Below are 22,863 nucleotides of genomic sequence, written 5' to 3'. Positions count from 1 at the left end.
TTTTTGTGGAAAAGTGGGTCTAGATTGGCACGGACGCTTTACCGCAAAAAGTGCTTTTGTGGAAAAGCGTCTGTGCCAATCTAGACGCTCTTTTCCAAAAATGCTTTTAACGGAAAATTTTTCTGTTAAAAGCATTTCCGGAAAATCATGCCAGTCTAGACGTTGCCAAGGAGTAAGAGAAGTCAAAGGGAGCATGTGCTGCCGTCAACCTTCTGCTGTGCTAGTGACCCTAAAATGCAATTTAAGATAATTATGTAGCTGGAATTAAATATATTGTCAACTGTCCCTCTTAATGTGGATCAGGCCTAGCTGGCGCGTCTCATTTGATGAGAGAAAAGCAATGATCAAAACTGCTTTTCCACGTTAAGATTAATATATATATATATATATATATATATATAGTAATTATTTCTTGCTTTCCTAATCTAACTGATCAACTTTAAAGGGAAAATGTGTCCCATGGGACTAATTTCTAATGTGCTGTACATGGACTGATCCATGTAGAACATGCTAGTGGGCATTAAAGAATACCTAGTGTGCTTAATATAGTGCTGTTAGTATGTTTGAGCACCACCATGGTCTATATATAAAATTAATATGCCACATTGCACTTTAGAAATCACACCAGAAAATATCGCTGCTCTATGCAGAGAAGCCCTCAGTAGATTTTTCTTTGTGCTATGTTTACAGTTTACTAGTCACACATGGCTAGTGTGTTGGACACATCAACCACTTGTAGATCGCTTGCTGCAGTGGAGACAAGTCCCAAATCACCAAATACTGGGCTCTTCAATGCAGGTTTTAATAATCCTTCAAGGGACAAATACAACTGAACACAAATGAGAGGTTCCTTGTCTTATACCAAAGGCAGTTTTCTTGCCTAGAAGTAGAGACTCCAGACCATGTTTATTTTTTTAGAATCATAATACAAAGGATCTGAGTAGGAAAAGGAGAAAGATCCGAAGCTGCAACCTTGAGTTACTTGAATCCAGCATACTAAGAAATGGGAGGAGGAAGTAGTTTTTCTGGAAAAAAAAATGGAATTCAGCAAGTTGAGTGCTTCTCTGTGGAACTGCAACATCTGATTCTGAAAGAAAAATCAGAAACATGAATAGGAGGCAATAGTTACCATCATATTCAATTTTCAGAAAATACTGCGAAATAGGATGGGGCAGTAGAAACTAGTGAGACTATGTGGCCTTTTCATCCTCTGATTTTATTAATGAATGACTTAAGAGCTAATGTTGAACTCTTGTGAATGTCTTCCAGAAAAAATATGACAGTGAACTATAAAAAATGGATTCTACTCTAGAATTTATCTAATTTTATCAATAGCTTTTAAACATTTTGGAACTGGAGCACACCAACTTAGACTGGGACATTACATTTTCAAGAAGATGAACAAGGGTGGTACTGAAATTTAAAAAAATCATTGAGATTAAGAGAAATGGCAGGGTCACACTGCCATATAAAATAAATTCCATCTTAGTTAAAATAATTTGAAAAAAGTGGAGGGAACACGACATAGAATCATAAAAACCCTATGCCAAGATGCAGGATTTGCTGTGCCTAAATCAGGGCTACTGTCACACCACCTGTGGGCTGCTGCCGCCTGTTTGCAGCACACAGTGCAGTTTGGGTTTACGTGGGGCTCAACATGCGGCCTGCAGGTGGGAGCCAAAACAAAGTAGTCAATATAATGATCTTCTGTTGATGTGTTTTAATAGTTAAATTCCTAGACTGTCATTACTCATTAAAAGTGCTGTCATATGGGTAGAACATATTGCATTTTATTGTTATAAGGAGAACTGACTTACATGGGGCCTGCATGTTGTGTAGTCTTGCTTTAATCTTTGTATTCATGCCCATCCATGTGAAAATCTATTTGCATGTATATGCAGCCCTCGGCATGTGCTGTGAGTATCATTGTGGCCCCTGGGGCTTCCAAAGTTGAGTAGCCCTGGCCTAAATCATCCAACACAGATGGCTATCCAGCATGTGTGTATATTAGAGCCCAGGGGGAAAAATATTCAACAAGGGATAAAAAAAGGAAGCTAGTAATTCAGGTGAAATACTAAACAGGCAGGAGAAACATCAGTCGCTCTCCAGCAATTAAACGAATATGAAGTTAAATTTGGAAATCTTGATTCTCCACTGCCTTGTACAATTTACCTGTGTAAAATAAAATAGGAACAGACCCAAATTGCTCTTCTTACCATCTGGCCATATCCTTGTAACTTATCTTCCGAAGGCCAACTTTGCTACTATCACCTATACCAGCAACTCAAAACTGCCAGAAGCACTGAAGCTGAAGAGCACAGTGGGTAGGGGAAGGGGGCTGCCAGAAGGGCATTCCCTTGAAGACGCATGTACTTCTGGAATATACCCTCTTTACCCAATAATCTCAATTAGTTAACACAGATTACAAATCCCATCTATTTTCTGACATTTAGAAAAATAAAGGTGAAGTTTAGAACTGTGTGAATCTTTGGTCTTGAGCACACCAGTTACCCTATCTTTGCCACATCATAGGAGGAGGTTAAAGGATCTATAAATGTATTTTTTTAAAAATATGGTTTTTATGTGAAAAGGCTCCTGGGAAGTGTTTGTAGATAAAAATCAAGACACATAAGCAGGTTGGTATTCTGTTTACTAAATCAATCCAGGTGTATTTTATTGCCAAAATTCCTTTTCTCACTTCAGGCCTCACTGAAGACACTGAAAATGCTGAAGAAGTGTTTGGATTAGCTGCATTTTAAGATCTTTTTGAAAAGGGGAAGGAATTTCCCCCCACACCATAAATCATCTTGGATGTAACTAGATTTCAGAAATAAATCAAATACAAGAGACAATTAACACATTTAAATAAAACCTTTATTTGCTTATTTACAATGAAGGCAATGAATCGGCGTATTGAAAGTGTGATTTGTTTTCTTTTCTATCGAATTCAAATACGTTAAGTACATACTCCACTTCGGCTATAAAATATGCAGCCTAGTGAATAAGGCAAAATATTTACATAACACTAGTACTGCAAAAAGCACTTTTAAGATGAATTAAACAGTTAGAAGTTACAATTAAAAATCTGTAGAGTATCAATGCTGGAAAAAAGTACTTTGGTGGAATGGTGCAGATACCACTTTTAAAAGCATCTAATGCAGCTCCACTTTTCTTTCTCTATATAAATACCAAGTTGCAAACATGCAATGCAAATGCAAGTTTGATGTTAAGATAGAAAAAATACACCCCAGGGTTAATGAGACTTGCGAAAAGTCCTTAGAACTCTGATATAAATGCCAATATTCTTGATCTGAAGTCTGTAACAGTATATTAAATATTACACTAGCTACTTGATTCCACCTTAGTGAATATCTTAATTTTCCTCCCAATGTGTCAAGTTTGCTACTGAATTTGAACCTATACAGAGGCATAAGATAACAGCACATCCACAAACAAAAATTTATAGACAAAACATTTTGTTGGGAAATACCCTACTTTGACATGTTAATGATTTTTAAGAGAAAGGGGTAAGTTCATTGTAGTTCTAAGTACAGAATTCAGTTTCTTCAACTTATGAAATGTTTTTCCTGTTTGACACTTTGCAAGCTGAAGTATTCTTATCAGGATGCATATGAAGTAAGTGTTATTCCCATTTTAAAGACAGAGAAAATAGTGGCAAAATGTAAATTACTTTCCTAGATTTGCAATTACAATACATTTCTGGCTTACAGTCCTGTGCTCAGACTGTACCTCTCTAGAAGGCATCCCAGCAACTCAGTGCTGCCATGCTAAGTGTGGCAAATGGGGGTGTTGGGCTTAGTCTCTTACTCACAGGCTTAGTTAGGCCTGTGTATGGAGAACTTTTTTAAAAAGGATGTTTTGGCTGATGCCCAGAATATTATTGGAAACGAGAGTATCTTAATTAAGGATGGGGTGTGTGGAGCAGAGTTGGGAAGGGGAGAGGGGAAGTACAGAAGTCCATTCTGACACACATTACTACCAACTCATTGGAGAGAAACTTAATATAAGAAATCTCCTCTATTTAGTTGCTTAAATTACATTCCTGAAATCAAGTCCCCCAGTTAGAAGCATTATCTATATCCCACACATTTGAAGAGCAATAGAGTATTTGTTCACAGATATCTTTTGTGCTAAGAGTTTAATTTTTATGCCTTTTTTATGCTAGGCACTATAGTGTTTTCTAAATATTTTAACCCTCTTAAACAGATTATTAAAAATCTGAGCTAAAAATTTAAACGGTGTGCATGTTTTATATTGAACTGATACATATTCAAATCCATTATGGAGTTTAAACAAATTCAGTATTCAAAACTGAAATTCCAACCACTTACTTTGTTCCTGTTTGAGAGACAAGTTGCAGTTTATCCAGCTAACAACTACTCCTTCAAGAGTAATAGAATATGTCATCATGAAACTATGTTGTAGGAAAGTACAGAATAGGTTCCTTAAGCACACTCAAGTGGAGATGGGCTTAACTTTTATCCAAAGGCTTCTCAGGTGTACTATGTCCTGGACCAAGGGAATCCTCATTCTCTTCTGCAACAATAGCATTATAAATGCCATCAGATACTGTGGTTGTTGTAGGTGTAGTCAGAGGTGTCACAGTGTGTCCAAACCCCTGATAGTGACCACTCATGGGTGAAGATGGCATAGAAGCAGCATCAGAAATTGGGTCTTGAGTAGATGAAGACAGTAAACTTGTATGCTCGTTTTGTTCATGATCCTCTTCAAAAAATATTTTCCTTGGCTGTCCCAAAACTGTCCTTCCTAAAGTTGTTCCAAATTAAAAAGTATTATTTATTATTTTTATAGCTCCAAGAGTGTGTTTGGTAGATATCAAGTACAAAATAGTAAGTGGGCTACATGAAACTGGCCTTAATATGCCAAAAATTGAAGATGAGAAAATTAAGCAGCAATATTAGGAAAAAAGCTAGTCAGAAAACAAATCACTTCAGCAAATCAGAATTAAAACATGCCACTAAGTATTCATATCTTTATCTCTCACCCTTACCTAAACAATTTTTACTCCAAAACAAAAATATTAAATAATAATAAACACTAAAACAAAACACACAATCCTGCCCTACAGAATTTTTATCCCAACAAGGGTGAAGAGCCAAAAACCACTATATCTACTAAAACCTTCACTATTGCTATCGAATGTATGTGTAAAGTGCTCAGATACGGCAGCAATACCAGACCTTAAGGTATTTTATAAAACTGATGCATCATCCAAGTACTTACCAACATTTCGAACCTGTTCAGATATATCTGCCCTAATATCAGAAATATCCCACATTGCAAGAAAAGAATCAAAGCATGATCCTTCTTCAGCTTCTTGGACATAAGGTTTATAGGTAAAACTGTAGTGATGAGCAATAGCAGCAAAGAACATTTCCACACAGATAATAAAATCCTGCAACAAGGAGAGAGACACACACTCATATCTAGTCCTGCAAGAACATCACCATGACAAAATGTAGATTCCTAGATCTCTATTTCCAGAGCAAAACTGGCAGGAACACTCTGAGCTTTGGAAAAACAATGCTTTGGGGCACCAATAGCTACTCCTTGTGCACCAGCAGCACTGCAAGATATTGGCAGATTGCTCTGACAACCAAGCTTACCACAGTGTTTCAATTCGGCACTTTGTGGCATCCAAGCCCATATCCTAACTTCCTATAAGTGAAAACTCAGTAGTGAATATATTGTGACAAAGCATTCAAAAATGTATTATTTATGTTAAAAATTCTCAGTTGGGATTAACTAAAAAAATATTTCTGCAATACAAATAACAGGTGACAACGTGCTAAGTAACATTCTTCACTCATTTAAGATGAGTTGCATTGCTTACACATAATATCCAATATGCAGCAGAAATCTAGTCTCATTGGAAACATGAGTGTCTGTGAACAAGCAATCCTGTTTCACTTGAAAAATACTCACTTTACCCCTCTACCAGTTCCCTGTAAGCAGGGGCTGTACTTACCTGTAGGCCTGTGGCCACAGCTTCTACACTTTGCCATTCCCAGGTGCGTTTTTCAGAAATAACTCCAATTTTCACCAGCAGTGCTATAAGTACAGCTTGCCTATAAAGATTATTATTTGTATTATAGTAGAACGTAAAGGCCCCATTATACTAAACACATTTCTAAAGAGTCCCACCCTAAGAAACTTACAATCTAACAGATGAGACAAATTAAAGAAAAATGGACACAAAGTAGTACAGTTTCCCAGGGGATCATGCAGAACAACAGTGGAAAAGTCTAGACAAAAAAACAAGCTTCCCGAAGTCCTAGGTTCACTGCCTCTGCACTGGAATACATTGCTGCTCAGAAACACAATAAGTTATTCATTAGCCTCACGTAACCTAACACCTATAGGCTATGTCTACACTGGCGCATTATTGCGCAAGAACAACTGTTCTTGCGCAAGAATCCACAGAGTGTCATACTGTCCGCCTGCTCTTGCGCAAGGAAATTTAGAGTACAGCGTGGTAAGAGAGGGCTTCTTGCGCAAGAGCTAAGCTCTTTAACAGGTGTAAGCCCTCTTGCGCAGGAGAGCAGTGTGGATGCTCGGGAGGGATTTCTTGTGCAAGCCCTATGGTAAAATGGTCATTAGAGGTTTCTTGTGCAAGACAGCGTCCACACTGCCATGGGCACTCTTGTGCAAAAGCACAGCTCGCACATGGCAGCGTGGACGTTTTCTTGCGCAAGACTTCTTGCACAAAAACCCTTGCACAAGAAGCTTTCAGTGTAGACATAGCTATGCTGACTGTACATTAGTCAACCAGAGTTATAAGTAAGGCTTAGAATATAATCCTGAGGACATCATCCTAAATCCTAAACATTCTAACCCATTTTAAAAGTTAGGAAATTCTAGTTTTGTAGATGAATAAAATATAACAGTTCTTAGTCTCCCACAATATAAAGTTTACTTAGATACTTTATATTTCTTTTAAAGAAGCTTGCTAGTTAAATTTTTATACAAATTTTAAATATAACTTAATTTCAACAATAGTACATTTTTGTAGTTTAAACAGAATGCCATAGTGGGTGAGACCAATGGCCCAATCTAGCCCAGTATACTGTCTTCCAACATTGGCCAATGCTAGTTGCTTTGGAAGGAATTAACAGAACAGGGCAATCATTGAGTGATGCATCTGCTGTTATCCAGTCCTATTTTCTCGTAGTCAGAGGTTTGGGGCACCCAGTGTGTAGACTGCATACATCAGTGACCTGAACATTCCTAAGATTGTTTCTCCTGTGAGAAGCCCTGAAACAAAAAATATTGATTAAATATTTTACTTACCAGAAGGAAACAAAGACTACCATCTTCACGCAAAGAAATTTGCCAACAGGCTGGATTGGGTTCAGCTCTTCACGCAGGACTTTATAAAACAGCACGAGGCAATACATCGCAAACTAGAGGAAAAGAAAAATTCTTACCTTTTACAGTTTTTAATTACTTATGTTTACTTTGTACATAGTTATTTTAAAGCAACTGTTTTATTATGTAAAATGTTTCCGTACAATGCAAGAAAAAACTACAGATTAGTTTTAGTTTAGAAGTTCTTAAATTCCCTACTTTATCATTTTTAAAAAACTTACACTTGAAAAATTTGTTTAAGTAATATGTCATATTGACAATCCTTAAGAGTAAAGTCTTCTATCCACAGAATAAGGCGTCACAGAAAGTCACCATGCAAGCCTCACTGTGTTTTATCACCAGTACAATTCTAATATGTACAAACCACTGCTACTAATATTTGACTACAATGCCACACCTATTCAGACTTTGCTGAGAACACCAACGAGACTGTCAATCCCAAATGTGGCAGTTTATGATGCTCACCAATAGTGAGAATAATTACAAATTATTTCATTTACAACATGGCAAGGAAAAAACAGTTGCAAATGACTTGTAGTGACTGACTACAAACAGACTGGACTTGAACCAAAGATGTAGTGATGAACGGATGTATATTATCTTACTAAAACAAGGAGGCTGTGTCTAGACTGGCCAGTTTTTCCAGAAAATCAGCCGCTTTTCCAGAAAAACTTGCCAGCTGTCTACACTGGCTGCTTGAATTTCCGCAAAAGCACTGACTTCATAGTGTAAGAAATCAGTGCTTCTTGCAGAAATACTATTCTGCTCCCGTTCAGGCAAAAGTCCTTTGTGCAAAAGGGCCAGTGTACACAGCTCAGATTTGTTTTCTGCAAAAAAGCCCCGATCGCAAAAATGGAGATCGGGGCTTTTTTGTGGAAAAGCGCGTCTAGATTGGCACGGATGCTTTTCCGCAAAAAGTGCTTTTGCAGAAAAGCGTCCATGCCAATCTAAACGCTCTGTTCTGAAAATGCTTTTAACAGAAAACTTTTCCGTTAAAAGCATTTCCGGAAAATCATGTCAATCTAGATGCAGCCTAAGTCTTTTCATTCTCTCTCTACCTAACCACAATGGCAAATTTCATATATGTTCTACAGAAGTGTTTAATAATGAAGCAAGCAAATAGTAGAGAATGACTTTTTCCTTCTATTATACATGTAGTGGGGATCTAGTAGATATGACTGAGAAGATTTTAATAAAAGTTTCAGCGATCCTGCCAATACTTGAAAATCTTAATTTTAACAAAATACCAAAAATACATTTGTGATACTCACCAGTTGCGACATGTTATTAAAGATAACCAAGTAAGTCCAAGCATTTTTGAAGCTAAAGTTCCCTTCATCATATACACCAACCAACTCACAGATTCTGGAAGAAAGTTTGATGTTAACCATTATACAAATGAGCCTCTTTTCTAAAAGTGCTACTTAACTTGTATCCCAATGACCAGCAGTCAGAATGTAAAAACCTATGTTCATTAATACCAGTACTGAGAGCTAATACAAGAATGGAAGAAATACAAAGCAATATTTATGGTAGTATTTTTACAATGGAAAAGAAGCTATACCCTTCTGATATGGGAGGAAAAAAAAAAAAAAAAACACTCCAGTTTTTATTGGTGAGGAACAGGAGCTTAAGTGGGCAATTTTTATCTATTTAGCAGAATGTTTCCCCATTTAAAGAATTAAACTTCTAACCATTATGGCTGTGAAGATAACCTTTCAAATATGAAAACTTATACTGAATGGCTACGTCTACACTGGCCCCTTTTCCGAAAGGGGCATGCTAATTTTCCAGGTCGTAATAGGGAAATCCGTGGGGGATTTAAATATCCCCTGTGGCATTTAAATAAAAATGTCCGCCACTTTTTTCCGGCTTGTAGAAAAGCCGGAAAAAGAGCATCTACACTGGCCCCGATCCTCCGGAAAAAAGCCCTTTTCCGGAGGATCTCTTATTCCTACTTTGATGTAGGACGCTCTACTTTGAAGTAGGAATAAGAGATCCTCCGGAAAAGGGCTTTTTTTCCGGAGGATCGGGGCCAGTGTAGACGCTCTTTTTCCGGCTTTTCTACAAGCCGGAAAAAAGCAGCGGACATTTTTATTTAAATGCCGCAGGGGATATTCAAATCCCCCGCGGATTTCCCTATTACGACCTGGAAAATTAGCATGCCCCTTTCGGAAAAGGGGCCAGTGTAGACGTAGCCAATAAGAGTTGTCTGATGCTGTTTATATTTTTGCTGAGCATAAGAAGAGCTAAACTGGTAAAATAATTATTGAAAAGACTGAGGCTTCCCAAGCTGCCTCACCAAGTTCCAAGGATAACTGCTAAAAGAAAATTCCAACATTCTCCTTTTCCTAGCAGCAGCAGCAGCAAATTGGGGGCACTATGTTTTTCATCTAACCACTGTCCCAACCACATATTTCTGGTATATAGTCAATTCTTTTGAGCCCCATTACAGGAGGCCTGAACTGAAATGCATGTTTACCACCTGCAATGGATTCAACAGTATAAAAAGTTTCCATTTGTTACCATGTGAAACCTAACACGGACACATTTTAACTCTCCGCACACATATAGCTGTTTTAAATAAGGTCTATGCAATAATTCACGAAGGACACAAATATTTGCAAATCATGCAACACTAACAACAATTCAAGTAACTTCAATGTTAAATGCAGTTTTTATAGATGTCATTGGTTTTATGATGACTATGTTTAAGATTTAAAGTTATTTCAGAACTCCAGGAGAGTGCACAGTCAAATTCCCTGCATCCAAAGTTTCACTCACTTTCAATGACTAACATGTAATCTGAGAAATACTTGTTTGACAAAAAGCAAAGGGAAGGACTAAAAGCCTCCCCCCAAGTTAAATACCCATTACCCCAACTCAGGAAATGATAAGCGGGGGTCACAGAGAAGTCACAAGTTAACAGTCAATTCAGCTTGAGCTCCACTTACAATACAGCAAAACAAAAGAAGTTATGCTTTTAGATTTCATCAAATCAAATATAAAAACCAACTGTGTAAAGAGTCTTTTCCAGTATAGCTCAAAGATTATATCCTAAAGACAACAAATTATTTATGTGCATACTTACAGAGCAATAATGGTGGTAAATGGTCTGACAACAGTGTACTGCAGCACGCCTAGCTTACATCTAAATAATAAAACTCTGCAAACAAACATAGAATTTATTATTTAAGAAATGTAAGACATCAATTGATGAAAAATTCCTGTCCTTTTCTTCAAGCTAATCTACTTCCAGAATGTTTCAGTAATTAGCTCAAATATCATACAACAATTAATAGAATCATGAAAATGTAAGGCTGGAAAGCACATCAAGAAATCATTCACTCCAGACCCCTGCACTATGACAGGATCAAGTAAATCTAGACCATCCTTGACAGGTGTTTGTCCGACCTGTTTTTAAAAAACTTTCAATCATGGAGATTCTGCAAGCTCTGCTAGAAACCTATACTAGAGGGCTGTGTCTACACTGGCCACTTATTCTGGAAAATCAGCTGCTTTTCCAGAATAACTTGCCAGCTGTCTACACTGGCCCCTTGACTTTCCGGAAAAGCACTGACGAGCTACTGTAAAATCATCAGTGCTTTTCCAGAAAAACTATGCTGCTTCCGTTCGGGCTGCTTCCGGAAAACTGTTCCGGAAAAGGACCAGTGTAGACAGCACAGATTTCTTTTCCGCAAAAAAGCCCCAATTGCGAAAATGACGATCGGGGCTTTTTTGCAGAAAAGCGTGTCTACATTGGCACGGACGCTTTTCCGGAAAAAGTGCTTTTCCGGAAAAGCATCCTGCCAATGTAGACGTGCTTTTTCCAGAAATATAACGGAAAACTGTTCTGTTTTAAGCATTTCTGGAAAATCATGCCAGTGTAGACGTAGCCGAGCTGTATCCTCATTACTTACAAAGATTTTCCTAATATCTAACCTGCATCTCTCTTGCTCCAGACTAAGCCCAATACTCCTTGTCCTACCTTCAATGGACACACAACAACAACAACAATCTTCTTTATAACAGCTGTTAACTTATTTGAAAATTTAGCAGGTGCTTTCCCCCTCAGTCTTCTTTTCACAAGATTAGCAATACTCAGTTTTTTAAAACCCTTTTCTCATAGGTCAGGTTTTTAAACATTTTATCATTTTTATTGCTCTCCCCTGGATTCTCTCCAATTTGTCCACATCAGTCCTGAAGTGTGGTGCCCAGATCTTGACGCAGTAATCCAGCAGAGCCCTCACTAGGGATGCGAAAGTGTAAACCCATACACAGTTCACTTATGTGCCTGGGTTACATGTTTACACAGAGGTGGTGGAGGGCAGTGGGCTCTGCGAGAGCTGGTATGCTTAGGGAGCTGCCACCCCCCACCCTACGTGTAAAACATGTAACCACTGAAAACTTTAGCAGATACACATCTACCTTAATAAATGCATTTTGACATCCCAAGATAATACCCCAGAATATTAGTCTTTTTGCAGCTGCATCACATTGTTCATCATTCAATTTGTGATCCACTATATACCCATGTATTTTTTTCAGCAGTATTAGCACATTGCTAATTACTGTCTTTTGTAGATGTGCATTTGAATTTTTTTCTTCTGAAGTGAAATACTTCGCACTTATCTTTACTAAATTTAATTTGGTTAATTTCAGATCAATTATCCAATTTGTAAACGTACGTTTGAATTCTAATCCTGTCCTCCAAAGGGCCGGCAATACCTCCCAGCTTGGTGTCAACTGCAAATTTTATAAACTTACCTTCCATTCCCAGTTATTCATGAAATATTGAAGAATACCAGACCCAGGACTGTCCATTCCTTGACAGATCTGGCTAAATGCAATCCCCACCCCCTAGCTTGACAGCAAACCATTGCTAACTACTAATTGAATAGAAACGTATTCTTAGAACCAGCTGTGCCCTTTAGAGTAATTTCATCTAGACCACATTTCCTTAGCTTGCTTAGTTTGAGACTACCAAGCGGATCCATGTTAAAAGCCTTACTTAAATTTTTTTTTTTTTTTTTTTTAAATCAAGATATATTACATCTATTGCTCCCCATCCCCATCCACTAGGCTAGTAACTCGCTGGTTAATGCAACCCTCTGTCAAGATTCCTATATAACTTTTCCCCATGAGCTCTTATAAGATTTTCTTCCCATGAGCTCTTATCAATTCTGAGTTTGCTAAAGTCTGCTTTTCAAGCCAATTCTGCATCCCTTCATTTTCTTAGAATCATGAAATCTATCTAGCACAGGACACTCTCTGTCCCAACCTCAGATTTGCTACCAATTCTTCTCTGTTGTGTTAGAAACAAGTCTAAGATGGCTGTCTCCCTGTTTACTTCATTTTCGGGAACAAAACAAAACACAAAAACAAAAAAACCCCACCGCCCCCCCCCCAAAAAAAGGCCAATACATTCGAATAACTTATTAGAAATCTTTTGTTTTGCTATCTGGGTAGTCAGAACGCACCACTACTCTCAGGTCTTACTATTCTGGTATTTCTGTTGTTAGTTCTAGAAATGCCTCATCCCCCCTCTTCCTGATCTGGTGATGTTTAGGAGACTAGTACCATCAAGTTACCCTATTTTTAACACCTTTAATCTTTACTCAGACTCAAATGGTCTGCCTCCCTCTAGATCTCAGAACAAATGTATATATTCTTGATGTATAATCTAGGGATGTTAAAGACTAGTCAACTGTCCAATAAGCATTTGCTTATCAGCTACTCTGTGGACTAGTCAATTTCCCCCACTCCCTCTTGCTGCCTCTATATGATCGAGGCAGCAAAGGGGAAGAGGGGGAAGGGGTACTCAATAGTGGCAGCGCCACGGCATTTCAAAGGGTGCAACCGTGGAGCCTGGGGTCAGCTGGAGACTCCCCAGCTGATCCCGGGCTCTGCACAGCATTTCCCCAGAACCTGGGGTCAGCTGGGGAGTCCCCAGTTGACCCCGGGCTCCATGGCGCTGCCCTTTTGAAATGCCAGAAGCGGGGTTTTAAAGGGGCAGCTGCCCCACAGCTGATCCTGCTGGGCTCTTGTGCATTTCAAAGGAGGAATGCGGAAGTGCCTATTGACTAGTTGAATAGTCAATTGAAATTCCATCGAGTAGTCAATTAACTCCATTTTAACATCCCTAGTATAATCCAACACCTCCTCTCATTTTACCTGACCTGCCCTTTCTGAAAAAAGATATGCCTCCCTAAACCAATATTCCAGTCATGAGATTCATCTCACCAAGTCTTTGACACCATCAACCTTTCCAGGCTACTATACCCCTTTCAGAAATTTGATTTGTCTTGTTTACCCCCCAAGTTTCACCTCACTTAAAATTACAAAAAAATCAGACATAAAATACAAAAGTGTCAATATTAATGAAAAATATTACTGATAATTTGCTTACTCTCTCATTTTCCATAAAACTAAGTCAACTGAAATGACTATGCTGTACTTAAATTTCATATATAGCATACAGAGCAGGATAAACAAATCATTGTCTATGAAACCTTAGTTTTTACTGACTTTGCTAGTGTTTTTTACATAGACTGTTGTAAAATTCGGCAAGTATCTAGATGACTTGATGTACCTCCTGGAAAACCTGAGAACCCCAGGGATACATGTACCATTGATTGAAAACCACTAGATTATGGAATATAGATGAGCAGATTGTTTTGTTTCACTCTGTAGGACACCGATGCTTCCTTTTCTTCAGCAATAAGAACCTGACCTTTACACAGCACAAGAGAGTTCTATTTCTGATGTTCTATGTGTTTGCTAACAATGTAAAAACATTTGCTTTTGATTTCTTAGTCATAAAACAAGGTTATTCTGAAAAAAAATCATGATATTCCAACTTACCAAAATATCAAACAGAAGAAAGAGGACATATCTATCAGATGAAGCAACTAGAAACATGATCAGTTAATGGGCCAAATCCTGCTCATGTTACTCACATTAGCTGTTGAAGTGAAGTCAGTGGAGCTACACTGCATGAGTAAATCTACAACAACAGGATTTGGCCCCTGCTCTAGGATACTGCTGGAAAAGAGTTTGCCTCAAAAAGAGGAAAATTTAAGAGAATAATCATGGAGAACAGGTGCATGTTGCTTTCATACCTATTTTTGGAAAACAAGGGAGTCTTTCAGTGTCATAAGTTAATTAAAAAAAAAAAATCTAATTCTGTAATTTTTACAGATACCTGAAAAGACTTTCCACAACTACTTTAAGCTTCAGTTCAGAAGTGGTAAACCAAACCACCTGTACTGTGTGCACATTGCAAATTGATTTAACTAGGCAGCATCTACTATAGTACTAAGTATGAGCAAGCATATTTTCTGTATCAAAGTGCACAGCATTAAACATTCAAGATATTAAAAGAGATATTATAATGTACTTACTCTCCCATAGCCCATGATGGACAACAACAAAGGGGAGGTAGATGTTTCTGCTGATCTTTGGCTTCTATGATTAATACCAGATTTGGATACCGGTTGGTTAAATAATTTGAAAGGAATACCATAAAATTGTAGATGACGTATGCTTCATAGCATTCCCTACAGGTATCCACATATATTGCAATGTTGGGATATTTCAAAGCTATCCACTATAAGAAAACATGGAAACATTAAAAAGTTGCATTCAAATAAAGTAAATGAATCCAAGTATAGATGGAATACTTTTCATATAAATTACTTTTAAAGACAATATCTCTGACATAATTATGCATAAGCATCTTTTGGTAGTTAAGGCTCCAGAAAATTATATAAGCAGCAGTATGTCAAAGTAATTGAAAACCGTATATTATATAAGGGAGAGAGTTAAAGTTACATTTCATTTTTCATTCCATAATCAGGCACTATTTGGTTAGATAATACTGGAACCCTATTGTTGTTGCCCTCACCTCAGTCAGAGCTTAGAATTTCCCGTCTAGAGGATAACTGGTCTGGGAGCCCCACAATATTGAGCTATTTTCATAAAGCCCGTAGGAAAAGTCGCATTATCCCCATTTTGTATATGAGAAATTGAGGCACAGACTAAGTGGCTTGCCCAAGATTACACAAGGGAAGAGTTAGAATATTGATCTGAACCCAGATTAGAGTCCCAGTCCTGTGATTTAATCACAAAAACATCCTTTTTCAAAGGAGTTAAAAAGAGAAGAGATTTAAGGCAAGCCACTGAGCGTCTGCAACAGCACTTGTGACTTCCTGGCCCTCATTCTTTTTCTCCTTGCCCAACAGTAAGCAGTAGCAGGGTCCCTTCTGCCAGGCAGGACGTTCCCTCCAAACATCTGGAAAGGAATCCTAAATGTTCTGCAGCACCAAAAAGGACTTAAGATGCATTATGAATACAGTTTCTATCTTCACTGTTTTAGGAAGCGCTATATACAGTAGCATTTTTTTAGTATATGGTGAAATTTCAGTTTTCAGAGGTTCATAGATCTGTCAAAATACAGTTTTCCTTAATATACCCAAGCACTTTGTAGTGAAGGCTACTTGCATGGAAATTTCAACTTTCTAATCCCTTGTTTCAGAGTTGAGTCCTTAAAGAACAGCTGCAAGTTTATAATGTGAAAAGTTTATTTCACACAGACACCTCATAGCTCCATAATAAAGACTTTTGTTTAATCTAAATAAGAAGTCTTACTTTCTTTGAAATGCTTCACATCTTGGAGTTTGCCTGAGTTATAAGCAACCAGAGGTTTGGATTAGAAATTAGGCAACTGTATCTTTAGTAGAGGCTTATTTGCAATGTTGCCACCCATTTGGCTGTGCTTCAGTTAGACCATACATAACATGGGTATAAGTTTTTAAATATGCTTGTCACATTTCTAAAGATACTCACCTTTTACACAGCTGAAACATCATATCTGCAGCAAAGTCACATAACCTATAAATGTATTGGTTTAGCTAACTAATAATTTCCATTGTGTTCTTTTTTCCTGATCTTTGCAGATAAAAGCTATATGAAATATTCATGTTTGGGATGAAGTTTTTTTAAACTTGTGCTTTACCCAAAGACAACTTTTTTTATAGAAATCTGAGCAAAATCTCCTTCAGTCAAAGAGGGAGAAGACACGCAATTTCTCATTTAAAAACCATCACCAAGTCTAATTTTTTGAGCATCAAAAACACTGAGGAAATATGACAAGGACATAATCCTCACCGAAGAGTATATTTGTAGTTTTATGCACGGCAAAAATCTAAAATAATTTTCCTCTACCAGCCCCTTCTCATGCCACTCCACTTCACAGAATATCCCCGATAGCCTCTATTGCTGTACACTCCCTCCTTGGCCAGCTAGCTCCTTTGCTATGTCCCTTCACATTCCTCTCTTGAAAAGAGATTAAAAAAATTGAAGAATTCAGTCCTTTGACTGCAACACAATGTACTACCAGGATGGAACTAAAACAGATCTTCTGACCCCTTTGTATCTGAAAGGGGTTTGGAATGTGGCTCAGCGCTGCTGTCAGAAACGATGTACTGGGCAAGACACTTACTGGGACCCAAAGATGTGCACAAATGAAGATAACCTCTGTTAGCAGAGGTTGACACCTTAGGGTTCTCCAGGAGTGGAGAACAATATTTTCAGTGGAATTTTAGGCTGCTCATTTATTCTTTGGGGAAAATAAGCCAATGAAAGCCTTCTAGTATTCAAAAGACTCAGAGAAGTAGCCACGTCAGTTTGTAACTGGAAAAAAAACTTTAACAAATAGTTCTGCAACACCTTAGACACTAACAAAAAATGTAGATGGTATCACAAGCTTTTGTGGGCATAACCGGCTTCTACATCTTCTCTCTCCTTTGGATCCATTAACTAATAAAGCTTAAAGAAATAACTTTATAAATAAAAATCCTGCCAACAATCACCAGTCCTAATCAATTAACACATATCACTAAGGCACAGAATCTCTGAAAAGGCTGGACATTACTGGTCTGTCTGGTACTGCTGTTGAACTGAGGGGACTAGAGCACCACTCCCCTTTTAAAGACTTATTCTTAGGAGAGTGAGGGGAAGACTAGGAAGGTGGATGAGTGTGGTTCAGCAGACACTGCTAGCAGAAGATCCCCCCACCAGAGCAGATTGCTAGCATAGTAGGAGTGTGCAGAGGTCATTTGAAGAAATGTCAGGTTTACAGCAATGATTTCACATTAGCATTGTTCTGTGAAGTATTACATTGGTTTCCATTTCCCTTTCCCTCAGAGCAAGCAAAACACAGTTGTTCAAACAACTGCAAATTAGAGACTAGAAAGATCATACTTACACTGTCTAAACTGTAAATCGGCACCATCCATAGAATCCTGCATCAATGACAAAAGAAGATCTGAGATTACTGCAAGTATTTTCATCACCAGGAATGAAATTTAATATTAGCAGCAAAGAATATGCAAAGTATTACCTTATTATTGGTTTTTGTAATTCAGGTTGAGTATAATGAACTAAGTGTTGCAATATTCCCCAAAGAGAAATTGGTATAGTCATCAGCAGAAAAATTCCAGCAATAAACCATGCCTTGGTGTGAATTCCAACCTTGGGAGGGAGGGAGGGAAGAACAGATAAAAAAAAGTAATGGTAATTTACTATACTGATATCTCTACCATTTTAATCAGTTTTAAAGTATTTCTTAATTTCAGAAGCCCCTTAAATAATACAACAGCATTACATACTGAACATATAAAATACAAGATAAGAGGGGATTCAGTAAACAACTGTAGGCGTGAAAGAGGTGTGTTTAAAAGTGTTCAAAATCAAGTAATTAAAAGTTACCAAAATAAAGTGTACTTGATACATGCGAGGAAAAACACAAAAGACAGAAATACTGATCCAGGGAGTGATCCCACATTAAGTCCTTTTTGGTTCTTTTTTTCCCATGCAGTAGTGGCCGCAAACCAACCTAAAAGAAACAACTTTATAATAAATTGAAGTTGTTTATTAAAAGTAACAATTGAAGGAAATTAAAATGAATATGGGAAATATGACTGCACTAGTATGTTGATTATGCAGAAATTAACACACAGAGAGAGAAAACACAACACTAGTAAGTGCAAGTTCAAGAAGGAACAACTAATTAGCAATCCAGGTTGGACTTTCCTGGTCCGGCGCCTTCAGGAACTGTTTGATCCCAAATGAGGGAGTTTGTCGGAGGTCAACTCTGCCTCTCTGCTAATGGCTCCGCAGGCAGCCCTGGAGCTACTAGGACTCCCTGCCACTGGGTTTCCCAGGTTCTCTGGTCCAGCAATATCCATGGCAGGACCACAGAGGTTCAACTTGTATTCTATTATACGTGTAACAATGTCATTTTAAGGAATCAAATAAAAGTGTACATTACTCAACTGAGGTAGACAACACTACAAATCTGTAATGTAATTTAACAACCGTACTTAATGAATGAGTATTGTATATTTAACACAGATTAAGATGTGAGTATTTGAGTCATAAAATAAGTGGCTGCAGTTTCACTAAGTTTCTATACATCAGTGCTTTCCAACTTTTTTCATTTGCAGACACTAACAAATTTCAAATGGAGATGGAAATCTTAGATACAGGAGGTCCATGGATCAAAGACTGAAAACCACGGTCATATGCTAATGCAGTTGAGCTATACTAGGTCATTAAACGGAGTTAAAGAGATTCAATAAAACTAAAGAAAAATACCACCATTAAACCAAATAAGCTTATGGCCAAGTGCTGACTTTTGAGAATGCTTTTAGAAAGGAATTTTTAACACTGCTTGTGAGATCAAAGAGAACAGCTTCAAATCACATGGTCACTGTAAGCTCAATGCCATATTTTTAGTACATACACATTTATTTATTGTTTCAACAGTCATGAGATGTTGATATATCAAACAGAACAGCCCCAAATACCATAAAGGCTATGCAGTTTCAATTAACTTCAGATCTTCAATGCCTGCCATTGCCCAACACAGGTGTATAAGGTTTGAAGTTATTGTTCAATTCAACAGTATAAAGCTGAGGTTTAAATCAAGCAAAGTGAGGCAGGCTTAAGAAGAATGGTGGGGTGAGACAATGCAAATCCAGTGGATAGAGAGAAAGGAAGGTAACATTTCTGAGAGAAGCTTTTAGATGTGAACATAAAATGGTCAAGTTTAAAATGCAGAAAGGAGAACAGAAATGTAACTTGCTGTCAGTGCTTAGATAAAACAAGGAAATTTACTTATAATCTAGAAAGGAGCACAGCTGTCTGAGTTAGAGATGTTAGCTATCACGTAATTGAATAATCTCTAGGGCTATGTGTACACTGGCAGGTTCTTGCGTAAGAACAGCTGTTCTTGCGCAAGAACCCGCAGAGCGTCCACACAGCCCATCCGCTCTTGCGCAAAGTTTACAGTAAAGCATGGGAAGAGAGGGCTTCTTGCGCAAGAGGACAGTGTGGACACGCAGCAGGGGTTTCTTGCACAACAAAGCCCTATGGCTAAAACGGCCATCAGACCTTTCTTGCACAAGAGAGCGTCCACACTGCCATGGATGCTCTTGCGCAAAAGCACATGGCTGTGTGCATGTGTTCTTCTGCAATAGTTCTTGCGTACTACGGGTGGGGCCGGAGGAAGCTGGTCCATGAGGGGAGCCAATTGAAAAATAAACAGCTCCCTGCACAGAATGGCTGCCTGCCACCTCTGATACAGAGGCAGTGGCATGAGGTAGCAGCAGGCCCATCCACAGAGGGGTGGGGGCCAAGTTCCATGAGGACAGAGGTTGGCCTGCGACAGCAGCCTCTGTCCACAAGGAGTTCAGCCCGAACCCAAGGAGAGAGGAACTGCTGCCATGGACGAGCCCCTGTCCGCGGTGGGTCCACAGTTGCTGCTTCACAGCAGCCTTCCCTGCCCCTCCCCACTCCTGCCTCTGATGGCTTAAGTAATTCCCCTCAGCACCAGCTCCAGCCTGCCCCCCTGCTGCCTCTGTAGAAGACAGCAAGGAGGGTGGCAGGCAGGTTCACGGAGCTGGCACACAAGGGAAGCCTGCTTGAGAGCCTGATCTCTGTGCATATCAGCTCTAGCCTGCCTCCCTCACCCTCTCTGCTGCTCTCTTTCTCTCTCTATCAAAGGTAACAACATGGCGGTGGGGTGGGCAGGTGAATCTGGTGCTTGTGGGGTGCCTGCTCCCGCATCCTTGCTGCCTCTGATACAGTAAGGGGTAGGTGAGTGCATGGAGTTGATAGTGTATAACTGAGTAAATGATTAACTGATAAGCCTGGTCTTATCAATTAATCCTAACATCCCTAGTCTGATTATGAGAATTTAGACTTCAGAATTAATTCTGATAGTCAGGAACACTTAAACAAGATAAAGAGAGAAGAAAGCACTACATGATCTCAGAAACAGGTAAGGTGGAAATAAGGTAGATGTTGTGGTAAGTATTTCCCTCATGCACATAGCATAAAGCACAGGCAATGAAAGAACAAGGAAAAAAATGGAGGTTACTTGGTCTTAACTCACTTAGGGCTTATCTACACTACACACTTACGTTGATTTAAGGATGCTTACGTTGACTTAATTATGTCAGTGTCTATATTAGAGGTTTCCTCCCCTCAATGTCAGTGAAGTACTACACCAATTTACTAAGCCTCGGTTTATTGGTTAATCCTAACAACTAACTGCGCGCGCACACACACACACACACACACACCCGGCTGCCTCTGGGTATGTGGCAGTTTGGGGCTTTCTCTAGGCTGTTAGGTAGCAGAGTGAGGGGTTCAAGATGTCGGAGGGTGCTCCAGACTGGAGCTGAGAAGTTTGGAGTGGAGGATGGAGTTTCAGCTCTTGGACAGAGTTTGGCTGCAGGAACTGGCTTAAAGCTGGGGCAGCAGGTTGGGGTGCAGGAAGGAATGAGAGCTATAGGCTCACTCTTGGGTGCTGCTAACTTCAGACTATTTAGTTCCCATGACATGGCAAGGTGGCTGTATGCAGTGTGCATCATCCATGGCTGGGGTCACTGCCCCCCACAGCTCCCACTGACCTGACAACAGAAGCTGCAGGGACAGGCTCACTCAGACTCAAGAGCGTTTCTGATTGCAGTGTACACAGCTGACTAGCCTGGCACCCTAGCTTTCCCCTGAAGAGGGATGAGGTAGCACTTGTGGTTCCAGCTCGATGGGAGGGACTGTTGGCACGGAGACTCAAGGCTTCCTGCTTGCAACACTGAGACTTGCCATGGGCCAGATCAAATTAGGCAGGAGCTGGATTTGGCCATGAGCTGGACATTCCCCACCACTAGATCAGACTATTAAACTAGTATAAATGCATTGAAACTTGTACAGTGTATTGTATTGACAGATTCCCCATTCATGCTTGAGTGGCAAATGACTCCACTTTTAAAGAGAAAACCAATATAATCACTTATGTCTGAACAGTTAACCCTCTATTGTTAAAATAAGAATACTGATCCTAAAGGAGAACAAATGCCTACTTCTCCATTGTTTACATTGTGCTTTTGTACATGTTTACATTAACATGTGGTCGTTTCAAATAAGCGCAAACTAGCACTAAGAAAAATTTAAGACTTAAGAGAGCCAGACTCCTTGCCTTAAGAGTTTTCAATTAACTTTTCTGCTGTCACATCACTCAAACTCTAAGTCTACAGGCAGGGTTTGTAAATAAGATTTTGGGTTTATAAAGGTAACGTTGCCGCTAACTACAAGAAGGAACTGAAGAGGAAATGAGCCTACAATGATTGCTTTGAACAAGCCATTGGATTGGTCGCAGGAACAGATGGAAGACTGAAATCGGATAACTGTTGCCAGAGATGCACAGCGTGTGCCACTAAACAAGAAAGTGATGTTTCTACATACACTCCGTTTTTACCGGCGGTGGTGGAATGTGTAAACTTTGGATTTCAAAGCCCAGCGCCGTGTTGACGCTAGCCTGCCGAAGAGGGGGGGAAGCCCATGGGCGTGTGCTCGCACCAGCGTGCCCGCGCTAAGGACACAGTCTTGCTTGTTTATTTCGTGCCCGGAGCCTGGCCCGGCCCACGCACACCCCGGCCCATAGGCTCTGCTAGGGGAGGGGGAAAGGCTCGGGGGCCGCTTACCTCCAGTTTCTGCAGCTCCCACACGCACAAGGGAACCGCCACCAGCAGCCCCACCACGTAGAGAACAACGACCAGGAGCCGGATCCACCGCCGCCAGTTGCCGCAGGTGCACGGCATGGTCCCGGCCGCGGCGCCTCGCTGTCTCCACCCGGGGGGCTCAGGTGCTGGGAGCCGGCCTGGAGCGCACGCGCGGCGGGGACACCAGCGGCCGGGACTCGCCGGCCAGCCGGCCCATCCCACCGACACCTGCGGGACGCAGCGCGGCCCGGCCCCTCCCCGGCTCCGCCGCACGCGGGTGCTACGACTCCAAGCAACAACTTCTCTCGGCGCCACTTCCGCCCCGGCTCCTCACTGCACTTCCGGCTTCTCGCAGCGCACCACTGATTGGCTGCCAGTGGGCCGA

General features: G+C 39.8%; 1 protein-coding gene across 2 annotated transcripts; it reads right to left on the bottom strand.

The window, feature by feature from the left end:
- Nucleotides 1-381: 381 nt before the first annotated feature.
- Nucleotides 382-22,826, bottom strand: TMEM184C (transmembrane protein 184C). Of its 2 annotated transcripts, XR_012904147.1 has the most exons (11): nt 22,461-22,826; nt 17,813-17,943; nt 17,678-17,714; nt 14,814-15,019; nt 10,502-10,576; nt 8,682-8,775; nt 7,333-7,445; nt 6,011-6,110; nt 5,266-5,437; nt 4,353-4,788; nt 382-1,087 (listed from the first exon to the last, which is right to left on the bottom strand). XR_012904147.1 is itself a non-coding variant. In XM_075930004.1 (10 exons), exons 1-10 carry the CDS (start codon nt 22,575-22,577, stop codon nt 4,493-4,495), a joined length of 1,341 nt encoding a protein of 446 aa, XP_075786119.1. In that variant the 5' UTR covers nt 22,578-22,826; the 3' UTR covers nt 2,857-4,492. The 2 variants fall into 2 exon arrangements, 1 of the variants encoding a protein (XP_075786119.1); XM_075930004.1 differs by lacking the exon at nt 382-1,087 and having other exon boundaries at nt 2,857-4,788.
- Nucleotides 22,827-22,863: the final 37 nt, after the last annotated feature.

Source organism: Pelodiscus sinensis, chromosome 5 (genome assembly GCF_049634645.1).
Source record: "Pelodiscus sinensis isolate JC-2024 chromosome 5, ASM4963464v1, whole genome shotgun sequence".
In the NCBI taxonomy this organism is placed as follows: Eukaryota; Metazoa; Chordata; order Testudines; family Trionychidae; genus Pelodiscus; species Pelodiscus sinensis.
The sequence above is the reverse complement of the archived record's forward strand: the minus strand, read 5'-3'. Positions and strand labels throughout refer to the sequence as shown.